The sequence below is a fragment of the Apteryx mantelli genome, chromosome 12, assembly GCF_036417845.1.
Source record: "Apteryx mantelli isolate bAptMan1 chromosome 12, bAptMan1.hap1, whole genome shotgun sequence".
Lineage (NCBI taxonomy): Eukaryota > Metazoa > Chordata > Aves > Apterygiformes > Apterygidae > Apteryx > Apteryx mantelli.
Window position 1 is genome coordinate 12,409,731 of NC_089989.1, and position 11,989 is coordinate 12,421,719.

General features: G+C 42.0%; 2 protein-coding genes across 3 annotated transcripts; one reads left to right on the forward strand and one right to left on the reverse strand.

Moving 5' to 3' along the window:
* Window positions 1-1,289: 1,289 nt before the first annotated feature.
* Window positions 1,290-9,754, reverse strand: GLT8D1 (glycosyltransferase 8 domain containing 1). 2 transcript variants are annotated; one of them, XM_067303240.1, is made up of 10 exons: window positions 9,567-9,754; window positions 7,754-7,814; window positions 7,558-7,656; window positions 5,829-6,045; window positions 5,066-5,183; window positions 4,465-4,549; window positions 4,117-4,229; window positions 3,418-3,584; window positions 3,109-3,221; window positions 1,290-2,435 (listed from the first exon to the last, which is right to left on the reverse strand). In XM_067303240.1, the coding sequence occupies exons 2-10, from the start codon at window positions 7,767-7,769 to the stop codon at window positions 2,245-2,247; spliced, it is 1,119 nt and encodes a 372-aa protein (XP_067159341.1). In that variant the 5' UTR covers window positions 7,770-7,814; window positions 9,567-9,754; the 3' UTR covers window positions 1,290-2,244. The 2 variants fall into 2 exon arrangements, with proteins under 2 accessions (XP_067159341.1, XP_067159340.1); XM_067303239.1 differs by lacking the exon at window positions 9,567-9,754 and adding an exon at window positions 9,306-9,339.
* Window positions 9,755-9,842: 88 nt separating this feature from the next.
* Window positions 9,843-11,907, forward strand: SPCS1 (signal peptidase complex subunit 1). Its single transcript, XM_067303242.1, has 4 exons — window positions 9,843-9,966; window positions 10,794-10,853; window positions 11,201-11,287; window positions 11,720-11,907. Exons 1-4 carry the CDS (start codon window positions 9,931-9,933, stop codon window positions 11,840-11,842), a joined length of 306 nt encoding a protein of 101 aa, XP_067159343.1. The 5' UTR covers window positions 9,843-9,930; the 3' UTR covers window positions 11,843-11,907.
* Window positions 11,908-11,989: the final 82 nt, after the last annotated feature.

Genomic DNA, 11,989 nt, shown 5'->3' on the forward strand with positions numbered 1-11,989 from the left:
ATTATTTTTATAAAGGCTTACAAATTCTGCACCACAACAGAATGTGACTTAAGTCAGCAAGTTTTCAGTATGCTTTTTTGAAACTGTAGGACTTTCATACATAAAGGTTAGCTAGAAAATGCTCCTTACTTCAGTTAAGCACAAGGTATTTTATCTAAGCAGTGCTTTATAAAGGTTACAACTTCACTGGGAAAGGTAACTGGGATTATGGAAGTAGAAATCTGTCTTCACTAGGGAAAGAGCTCCTTGTCCTGCTGATAATCTTGAACCGAAGAGATATTTCCTGATGACACCTAGTAAATGCTAACAACTGGTAACTGTAAAACAAAACACATTCATTCACACAATGAAGAGGTGTTATAGCACTCAGCCTATAGCACAGCTCAGGTAGCAAGAGAATTACTTACCAGTTTTTCTGAAAGAGAGGCCCTGCAGCTGCTCAACCAATAAAACAGTAAATGCCTGACACCAAACATCTTGCTCCTCTGCATCTGTTTTCTTCCTGTTAACTTAAAAGCTCTGATTTCTTTGTATGTTTTCCTTTAACAAGCAGTTGATGTATTTTCCCTAAATAATTGTATTTTAAGGCACAGTCATGCCAGGTACCTTAAAGTATTAAGGTCTCATGCAGACACAGAAGTATGCTATTTAGTCTAGCTAAAACAAAACCTGGTCACTAGAATTAAGTCAGCATCAGCTGACAGAGTAGTAACCTTTAGAATTAATAACTGAACTGGTTTCATTATTGCTAACCCCTTCAAGGACAAGAATGGTTCTTATTCATCAAAAGCCAGGAAAAGAAAGGATAGGTAACTAACCAAACACAGCATCCATGAGAGAAACAGAACTATAAGCAAGGATTACAAAGTGCCAGGAAGTTTTTAGGCCAGAAAATCCTTTTAAATTATAAAGCAGTACTAAAACCACCCATAAAGCCAAATATGCCCTTTAGCTCTTAGCTGCCCTGTATCTCAGCCCATCTAACACTCAGCCAGTCTCTATTCCCCACCATTATTAATGCAGAGCCTTTTCTCTAAACATTTTACACTAACATATTGAGGACAGTGTTCACAAGCAATATTAGAGTGAGTAAGATCACAACTTGAGTTCAAACCTGTATTAAATGGAACAGTGAGCACAACAGCTGCTAGGATATATCAGCTAATAATATTCAGACATAAGACTACAACTCTTAAAAACTACTTACCTATAGAAGAAAAGGTGCTGGGCAGCAGGCTGCAAAAGGGAACTGCTATCTGGCTTGAGGAAGTTAAAGGGGCAGACTGAAGCATGTTGGGAAAAGTTTATTTAGCAGAGCTATGCTCACATGAGAGTCAATTAAGAGTAATTTAAAAACAGCAAAATTAATCTGTAATTCATTCCACCTGAGCCAAAAAATAAACACATCCCTTTGGAATGAAATTGCCTCTCAAAACTGAGAACAATTGACTCCAACTTCAATCTCTTAGTACTGTATGTAAGTACAAAGGAAACAAGCTTCCAGTATCGCACCAAGATCAGAATGAGACTGCCATTTAGCTGAGGTTTGAGTCAAGATGTTAAAATCAGCTTTTATTTTTGAAAAAAGTTTTCTCCACAGCTTTACAAAAAACGTTTTAGTGTTTACTGGCAGTTAAAACCACTTTGTATAGTGAAATAGTACTTGAAAATTCATCTTTCAAAAGCCAAGATTCAATTTTTTCAGAGTTGTGCAAGAAAGGTTTATACAGAAATGTTTGAGAGGAATCCTCATGCAAGAAAGTATTGCTGAGTAAACTATTTCACAGGATAAGAAAGTAAGAAACAACAACAACAACAAAAATCAGCAGCTGTTGATTACAGTACCTTACTGTGCAAGACTTGCATGGTGCAAGCAACCAGCCAAAGTTGTCTCCTGTTCTTAGGAACTGTTTATTTCTGTAGCTGACAAGACAATCCATCCTAGAAGATTTGTAGTAAAGAACAGAAGAATGTACAACAAATGGAAATAAACTAACAAAAGTGCTAGTTTATGGAGATGTTCCTTTGCTTTCCAAAGCGCTGCTGGAGTAGCATCTTCCGTCACACAAGCGAAGTGAGTCTCCTTCGGGACTGCGTGTTTTGGGTCACGAGCACTGCGCCTGCATAAGCGCATCTCTGTGTGCTCTAGAAGGCAAGGACTGCTTTGTAATGTAAGTTGGCTAAAAAATTTCTGCTTGGGTCCAAAAGTTCCCTGAGAAATGCCATCAGTTAATAAAATTTCTTCTACTTTGCTTCATAGGCTTTTGAGTGTCTGCGAAGCAGGCTAAACTTGCCCGTAGGGTCAGGAATATACCACTTCTCCCAGACCTCAGCATATGAAGCTGTTCTTCCCCATGGTTTGAAATGTCCATTCCAGTGGAGCAGCTTGGCAGCTTTCACAAACTGAGGAGAGTATCTTTTTCCAGCACTAGACCCTGTTATTGAAAAAAAAAACCATTAGCGCCTGATAAAAAGGTAGCAGAAACACCAACATGCAATATTTTAACTTCAAAGTTTAAAAAGGAATTCTTGTCATTTATGGAGAAAGAAGTTAGTACGTGAGGCAGAAATCGAGGCAAACTGAAAAATATAATCAGGTGCAGCATAAATGCTGCTCTGATCAGTCTTAGAACTCGTCTATTTTACTGTACTGCTTTAACTTCCAAGCTCTTTAAAACACTCTTAGGGTTGCTGTATTCAGCAGTCTATGTATATTATTCATTTGTAACAAAACTTAAGGAAGCCCCCCCAGCATTGGAGTTTCACCCCTAGCAGAACAGATACAAATGTCTGTTCCTCTGAACAATCTAGGAAGAAATATCTAGGATCACTCTAGATACAATATGTATGTGGGGGGAAAAAAAGGCAACTTGAAAACAAGTCCATTCACGAGCAAGCCCTCTAGCAGTTCAAAAAGGAACACAGGGGCCCACAAGCTCTGAGATGATATTGCAAAGCACTGTTTCTTAAAGCACAGAATAGAAAGAAAGAAAAGAAAAAAGAAAAGAAAAGATCCATTTGCTGCATCATCAACTAAAGGTCCAGCTACAGACCTGGAAAACACATTAGGGGAGAGAAAATGAAGGGTCCCAAACATTTCATACGTACCAAGATGTCGGACATTCCACATTGGATCAATGCTGGAATGTTGCTTGTAAAATACAATGAGCAGTGGAGGTGTAGTGATGCTGCCAGCCAGAGTCCTACTGTACAGTTCCTCTCTGGAAGAGGAGAGAGAAAGAAGTTGGCAAAGGGTACTTGTGCGGCCCTAAATTGGTCGATTTTCACTTGCAACTACATGACAGTACGTCATGTGCGTAGCCACAAATATGTACACAGTCTTTCATTTAACAGTTAAATGCCATCACCATAATCCAGTCCCTGGCCTACAGTCACCCCCAGTTTGGGAGTACTTACGCTACATTAAGTGTCATCCACTTCTCCAATTGCTTGGTGATGTTCTGTAATTTCCATTCTGTCAAATTGGCAACAAAAACTCCTGGATTGAAAGAGCAGGTGTTGGCTTTCATGGCAAGCTTTCGGATGGTTTCTTTTTTGTAATCTAAAAATCCAATGTAATTATACTGAAAAAGAGTAGAAATTAACTTAAAAGATGGTCAAATTATCATTTAAAGAAAAATTTTGTACAACTAACAGTCCAGCATACCACCAAGTTGTTAAAGCAACTTTCCCTTCCTTTAATGCAGCAGAAAGAGCTTAAGATGCCTAACATGATTATAGAAACTACACATTTAAGGAACACTGCCTGTTCTTAATGTCCACAATCTGAGACAATCAATACTACTCCCTGCAAAAACACCTTTTATACACTCACAAATAAAAAATTATGTTCTAAGACCTCCTGCTGTTCCAAAATGAGTGTTACTATCATAAAGCACAGAAGAAATCCAAAGTACTTTTGCTGTGCCTCACTAGAAACTGCAAGTATAATTTGTTACACAAATATCAGAGTAAACTGATTTGGGTAGGTACAGTCAGACCTTTAGGTTCACTGCTTTGGAAGACAACCTGCAAAAATGTTAGAACTAACTGAGCACCCATTTCCAAAGGCTGGAATCTATAGTACTGTTACTACTGAATCGGAATAAATCCAACCTGATTCCCTGCTCCATGAACAGCAAATTTATTAGTGGTCGAGTCACAATCATCTGAAAATGCAGCTGCATGTCCACGTTTCAATGGGGTGTTGTAAAGTTCAAGAATATCATCTGAAAAATGGAAATAAGCACAGAAAAATTATAAGTAATCTTGCATAAGCCTTGAGTGACTTTTTGTTCAGTCAATTCCTACAGCTGATAAAAGCACTCAGTTTAATCCAGTTCGTTTATATTTACAGAGTTTTTACATCTTTCTTTGAAGCAGAAGTGTTTGGTTACTGTCTGAGACAGCGTACTGATCCCAACATACACCAGTAATAAGACTTACTAAGAAAAGGCCCCATACCTTGCACTATTATATCATCATCCACGTAGATGGCCTTCTCTGCATGAGGCACCAAACTGGGCAAGTAGAATCTTGCAAAGGTTAACTGTGAAAACATGAGAGCAAGAAAACTAAGGAACTGTTCAAATAAATGTGAAGTTGACTGATACTCTTGGCACTTACCTATGGCACTAACATCCAAGAAAGTAAAATAGCCAGCAATATCCTAAGAGTTATTTAAAACAAATAGGTTCCATCAATTCAACAAAGCCTGGTTTCCTAAAAACTTGTGCATTGATAAACTAACTTTTAAAACTGATCTATATTAGGATTTCTTATGTCTGCACATTTTTGGCATGTTTCACAAGCAAGCTGCTATGTTTCACCGTAGAAATCAGCAAAAAAATATTACTAGAGATGCATGCGTAGATATTCAAATTCATTTCTTACTATCTGAAAGCTTACTCTTACTGGAATTGGAGGAATTTGATTATAAAAGATTTCTTCTGCCCTAACAAATTTGGTTTTGAACTCCAGTTGAATTCAAAAGCCATTGGAGGCAGTTATCAAAATATATTGTTACTAACTAGCATTCGCAAAAATTAGCTAACATTAGCCTCACCGGTTTTAAGGTGTCTGCCTTTGTAGGATCCACTTGTACTTTCCCTTCCAAGACATGCGGGTCAAAATCCAAAATTCGGTATTTTAAGTTTTTCAGAGCAGTGTTACTTAGCCACAGCCTGCAAACAGGAGAAAGGCAAAGATTTTGTTAAATGAAACAAAATCAAAGAGAAGCAAGAGATCATATTGACTGTGACACAAACCCTGATCTGTCCACTCATTTCCCTTTCTAACAAACATACATGTAGAATGTAATCTAAGTCTTAATTTCAGTGGTGTCCCATATGACTGTAGGGACATGCCCACTATCAGCCTGCTACACAGCTGACACATGAATGGTCTGAGGTCGCTTCTTATTTTATTAGAAACGTACGGTCCTGTTATCACAGGTCCTTCACAGAAACTATTGGTGAATGAATTTGAGTGCGAAAGAAAGAATTAAAGACCAATCTAAAAAATACAGGGAAACTTCACTGCCAGCACTTCAGTTGCTCAGATGAAATGTAGAAAATAACTTTTACAACCCCTTTACCAGCAACAGTCTGCAACCCCACTGGTAAATGCTTTCTTCCATCCCTGAAACCCTACCAGAAGGAAAGACTGTAGGATTCCCCACAGCTGCCTTGCTACGCAGATTTAATAAGCAGCAGCAGCTAGGACTACAAACAATTTAGGAGTGCAGTATCGGGCAAAGTAAGTATCTTTCAGAAGAGGAGGAGTTCAAGTTTGACAGTATTGTGGGAGTCTAATGAAAAAATCATTACCTCAGGTGATCCACAGTATCATTCAAAGTGACAATATGGAAAACCACGTTGGATCTGGTGTTACTGTAAATACTGTTCATGGCTGCAATTGCACCCCCAAGCCTCTCATCTGATGCTGCAATGACCACCGAAATTTCCTCATCATTCCTTTCATCTGTCAATCTTTGGGGAATCGCAGGTATGAAATCTATAGGCTGAAGTCCTAATGGACTTGAATCTGTGGAATAAGATTCGCATCACACATTTGTTTTATGCAAAATGAAATACAGTAATTATTACCATGTTAAAATTCCCAATGCCTCCAAATATTTCTATGATACAAGCACTTGGATGTCTCAGCTGGGGAGAGGGCTACAATATGCCAGTGTCAAACATGTAAAGATAGCACCTGCTCTTGGCAGTCTGAGAGCTGAATAAAGAGGAAAAAAATAAATAAAAAAATCACACTTACAAATAAACTACGTACATGTAACTAAATATTCAGAGGCAGCACAGCAAGGTACACATTAGCATTACAGCTCTGATGACTATACTTAATTTTGGAATTCCAAGGTGTAAGTCATTCAGAGAGAGCTAAAATGATGCTTCAACTAATTTAGGCTGCCTGTATCTTTGGTCTCATTTGCCACATCTACACTCACACTGACTTCTCCCTCCCCTTTTCCCTAACTAGCTTCTAGTCTTCTCCATGTCATTCTTCCCTCTCTTTCTTCTCCTCTTAGGTAGGAGGCAATGAAGAAAATTGAAATTCTAGATTAACGTCATCATTGCCAGTATCCTCCCCCTGCTGGTCAAGGCATTAGGCACAGCCCACATTTCTTTCAGGCATCACAAAACACTACGTTAACCTAAGCTGAAACCAGCAGAATTTATGCCCGTAGTGTGGGGAAATGAAAATGGAGATCAGCAGTTGAAGTTTATGATTAGACCACATCACCTACAAAGGCAACAAATTTCCCAGCACCTGCACTTTTGATAACAACAATGGTACCTTTCCGATGATTTAGACTGTTACATATTGGATAATTTCAGATAATTTGAGGAATACGGCAAACAGGGGACTTGACGGTTTGTGGGCAGTGGTTTGCTGTCCACAAAGCTGGGCTTCTGCTTCTCTTTGCCATTTCCTGATTACGGAGCTCAACAGCTCTAAGTTCAACTGACTCCTGATTAGAGCCTGTCAGGCTCCTATTTAACAGTTGAGGAGGAGGAGCTGTACAACTGCTACCCAGGAACAATGGCTCCCAGGAGTGGCAAAAGGCATCTGAGCAGTTAGTGGGAGCATGGAAATACTATCTATCTGAGTCTCTGTGGGATTACCTGCAGTTCTTACAAGTGGACTCCTGCGTGTAATGAAATATTACAGCTTTGAAAATGAAACGACTTTGCTAAGTAAACTGAATCAGATTTTAATGACTTTTAAAACCAGAAGGAAAAATTATTACTATCTTGTCTAGCTTCCCAAGTGGGAAAGGTCATAGAACAGCAAGTATAGACAATCCCACCGTACCAAGGTTTAGATAACGCTCATCAGGATCATGCCTGTCTTGGGTCTGAGAACAGCAAAAGATCTAGTTATTAGAGTACAAAAATGTTTCTTGTTATGCAAATGATCCATCATTATCATACAAGTTATTTCAGTAATTAAGTGGTTTATGCCTCGCCAGAGCATGTCTTTTCCCACTGGTCTTAAAAACAAACAAAAAATTAAAATAAAACCTCAACATACCTGACAATTCCCGTTTCAAGAAGTCACTGAGGCCTAGGAGGTTATGATGAAGAACTAACAAAAATATAACAACAACCACTATGAGGATGGAAATGTTCACTGAAAATTTAAAAGGAAAAAGGTTGTTAAAATAAGCAGAAAGGTTGCGAAACTCAGAAAAGCAAAAAAGAGTTAAAAAAAAATCACAGACACATACCTTTCCTTAATGTCATTTTTTCCCTTGTGGTTTTATTTGTTAGAGTAAGTTTTCTGCAAACCTGTAACAGAAAAATATATGGCAGTCACTTCCGCCCTGCAGTGTGTGCCTACACGAGGCATAACAGACTATCACCCATAGTGTCAAAACAGCTTCAGAGTGCAGTGAACATATTTCCTTCTCTTCAGCAGAAAAAAACGTATGCTGCATTTTAATAACCAAACATGGCATCTAACTAAGGATGCAGCTACATATCTGAAGAAGAAATCAAGAGATGAAAAGGGAGACTTACAGATCTTGCCATTTACTTCACTTACAGAAAAACAACAGATTGCTTTGGCCAGTCAAAAGGGATCTGAAATGACTATGGAAAATTACAGATGGCTTCTTTTATGGTTAAACCAACTTACCTATCTGAACTGGAAGCATCCCAACAAAAAGGCAAATGCTTATACATTTCCTTCTCTATTTAACTAACTGGGAGATTTTGTCAGGACACACTCATAATTCATTTAAGATTTTAACAAATGGCTTACACTTTCAAAACATGGTATTGCCCTCACAAAATGTAACAGATGATCAAGCTGAAGTAGTATCACATAACAGATTACAAAAGTCTGAAAGAAGGTATTACGATCATGCTACAGAAGAGAGAAAAAAATATACACTCAAAGCAATGATACAGCTTTTGTACACAACTCAAACATACTTATTCATTATTTAACTGCGACTGTGAAGACAGAACAAGAACTGTGCATCCTGGTATATGAATTAGGTGTTAAGTAACATATAGAAAGCATTTATACTATAATAAGATACAAAATCTGCAAGAAGCTGAGAAGGATATTTTTGCAACAGTTTTAATGTAGTTCTAAGTGAAGATAGTTCAAACCACACTGAGACAATTACGTGTGACAGGCCTAACCATTTTCTTTCTGCTCTTGCTTTCTCCAGTGGGAGACACTTTATCAAGCACAATAAATACATATGGTATGCTGTGTCTGCAGCACTACTGAAGCTAATCGGGATGAAAACGTAGTTTATTTTTACAACACTTCTGCTTTTTGCAGTCTCTCTCTTTAGACTCAAGCATGCGGCAGCACTCCACAGTCCCTAGGCCAGCGATGCAGAGGCACATGCACACGTATACAGCTTACGTCCTTTAGGGAAACCACAGAGCTCTGCGATAAAAGCCTTTATACATTTACCCTTCCTGAAATTATTTTCAGCGCAAACATAAACTCCACACTAAAACACTCATGCACTAGCTCATCGCTCTATTAGCGTAACTTCAGGTACTTCAGCGATGCAGCTTACGACGTTAACCGGGTTTACTTGCTGACAGGCCGCGACGGCGGGGGTCGCCCAGGAGAACGGAGCCGGTTCCCCGGGGCCCCCCAGCACGGCAGCGCTTCCGCGCGGGCGGTGCTGCCCGGCCCGCGGCCGCCCGCGGCCTCTCGCAGCCCGCGGCAGCCGCGGCCCAGGCGGGCCCCGCGGCACCGCGCCCCCCGCTCCCCTCCTCGGCCCCGAGCCCCCGCCGGCAGCCACTCACCGCCCGCCCGCGCCGCCGCCAACCGCCACCTCGGCGGCCACCGCCAACTGCCAGCGAGCCCCAGCGGCCGCAGGCGCCCGCCGCGCTGCCGGATGGCCACGGCCCGCGAGCGCCGCGCCCGCGCCCGCCTGGCTCTGCTAGCGAGGCTGCGGCCGCTGCCGGCCGCTTCGGGAGGAGAGCGGGAGCCCCCGGCGCCCAGAGCCGCCCTCGGGCTGCACCGGCGGCGCCGATTCCGGACAGGCGGCAGCTCGGGCGCCTCACCCCTGTCGGCCGAGGACCCCGCAGTCCGGGGTCCTGAAGCGCGAGGCAGCCGTTGCCGTGGAGACGGAGTCCCGCGCCGCGTCGCGCTGAGCGTCCGCCGGGGCCGGTGCGGAGGGGCCGGGGCTGGGGCCGGAGGCGGCGGCCGCAGTTGGGGCTGGGGCCAGGAGCGGCGGCCGCTGTTGGGGCTGGGGCCGGCACGGCCGATAGCGGGGCCGAGCGGCTGCGCGCAGAGGCTGACGAGCGGTGGGGCGGGGCATAGCGGGCGTATTTCCGGCCACGTCAGCGCTCGCCTTCCGCTGCCGCTGCCTGGCCGCGGGGTACCGGCAGCCCGCGCCGCCAGCCGGAGCGCGGCGACGCCGCCGCCATGCTGGACACCTTCCGCTCCATCCCCACGCAGATGGTAGGGGGGCGCCGCCGGGCCCGGGCGCGGGGCTGCCTGCGGGCCGGCCGGGCGCTGCGAGGCCTCCTTTGCTTGGTCTCGTAATCGATGCTTTAATGGGGGGGGGGGGGGCGCGAAGTACTGGATGCTGCTGCGCACAGGGGGCCCCGTGTATGTTCTGACTGTGCTAGGTACAGCCAGAGGCCAAGGACAAACGAGCCACGCTTTCTAAATCCTTCTCAATATAGACGGCGTGCATATACTCTCGTACACGTACTCTGTTTTTTGTTTTGTTTTTGTTTCTGCCATAGCCTAATCCATCCCTTGCATTAACTGGAATTGATGGTGAAGAACTTGTTTTCCGCCGAAACGCAGCATTATAATTGTCACGTAGCTTCTCTTGTGCTACTAGTCAAACTGGGCTTTGTGTCTGCTAGCTCCAGTGAGCTCTAGAGCAAGTGCCCAGGTGCTTAGGTAATTTGCTAAGCAGGCTTTACCTTCAGGGTACGGTGTGTGGTCAGGGAACAGGAGTTCTGGTATAAGTTTTGTCACAGACCACAAGTACAACTGGGGCAATCACAAGTAATCTAGGAATCATCTCTATAATCTTGGAATACAATTCAGTACATATAGTAAGGGACTCGATGTTTGCTACTTTAAGTGTGTAATGACTCCTCCCAAGAAAGAGGAAGTCATTGTGTATCATCCATTAACAGGATGATAAACAAAAAAAAAAAGTATTGTTATATAGGTATGGGACTCTGGATACTAGATTATACGTGTTCAAAAAGGGATGAATAAGTTATTTGGGCACTTAAACTTTTTGACCAACAAATCTCTTTCCACAGGACTACAAGGGCCAAAAGTTAGCAGAACAGATTTTTCAAGGAATCATTCTCGTCTCTGCAGTAAGTATACTAAAACTACAGATGATGACAAAAAAAAAATCTGGTTTGATCTTATGAGATTGTTTTGGATAGTTTGGCTTAACTGGATCACTTAAAGCTTTAGACAAAATCAGAGGGGCTGTCACGGACTAAAGACTTTGCTTCTTTCTGTATTTTAACTTCATTGTTGGCCTACAATTCTGAAAACAGTGTTAGAAAGACATGTGAAATCTGGCTTTTAAAAAACCTAGCTTTTCTTCTTAACTCTTTGCCCTCCCCCACTCCCCTTCCCACCCCAAGTAACTTAATCGTAGCACACCATGGAATTTTTTTTTGTATGTTTAAAGGGTTTTTTTTGTTTTTGAAAGGTCATTGGTTTCATCTATGGATACATCACTGAGCAGTTTGGATGGACAGTCTATATAGTGATGGCTGGTTTTGCCTTATCATGTCTGGTAAGTGTCTTTGTTTGTTTTAAACCCAGAAAATACATGCACTATTTAATCTGAAATGCTAGCTAAATTAAGGAGCTACTAGCAGAGACAAATGTCTGCCCTGTAATTCAGATTGTTAATACATACTTACAGTTGTGTTGTGACCTGTAGAACACATTGGTCCTATAGTCCTGTATTTGCTTCGCTCAGCATGGTGTACTCTGTACAAGCGAATGCTTACCTGTTCTCAAATACTAGTCACATTTTAGATAATACTGCAGTCTAATACTACTACCGAACACTGAATTGTTTGTCCACTTCAGTTAAATGTTCATTTTAAGTCAAACTGATAGCCTTGATGAGAAAGGACAATGCGGCTTTCTGTGGAGTAGTAGCTGTACAAAACACTTATCTAGAGTCTTGATTTACATATTTCAACTTCCTTTCCCTCAGCTAACGCTCCCTCCTTGGCCTATGTACCGCCGCAATCCTCTGAAGTGGCTACCTGTCCAAGAATTGGGAACAGAAGATAAGAAGCCAGCAGACAGAAAGCCAAAGAGACATACTAAAAGCTAAAGAATATGTTTTTTCATGATGTTACATTGTAGCATTTAGCTTTATTAAATTTTTAATACCTTTCAGCTGGGAGATACTTTTTGGCTTAGTGTTTTTTTTGTTTTTGTTTTCTTACTGATTTATGAGTACACCAAGATCTGCAGAAAG

What these genes read in the sequence shown, in the direction of transcription:
- GLT8D1 (XM_067303240.1), bottom strand. An exon ending in CTTGAAACGGGAATTGTCAG is followed by an intron (nt 6,046 to 7,557) that starts GTATGTTGAGGT and finishes CTTATTCCACAG; the next exon opens with ATTCAAGTCCATTAGGACTT. An exon ending in TGGATGACACTTAATGTAGC is followed by an intron (nt 3,222 to 3,417) that starts GTAAGTACTCCC and finishes CTCCTCTTCCAG; the next exon opens with AGAGGAACTGTACAGTAGGA.
- SPCS1 (XM_067303242.1), top strand. Translation starts at nt 9,931, where the DNA reads ATGCTGGACACCTTCCGCTCCATCCCCACGCAGATG. An exon ending in GAATCATTCTCGTCTCTGCA is followed by an intron (nt 10,854 to 11,200) that starts GTAAGTATACTA and finishes TGTTTTTGAAAG; the next exon opens with GTCATTGGTTTCATCTATGG. An exon ending in GTTTTGCCTTATCATGTCTG is followed by an intron (nt 11,288 to 11,719) that starts GTAAGTGTCTTT and finishes CCTTTCCCTCAG; the next exon opens with CTAACGCTCCCTCCTTGGCC.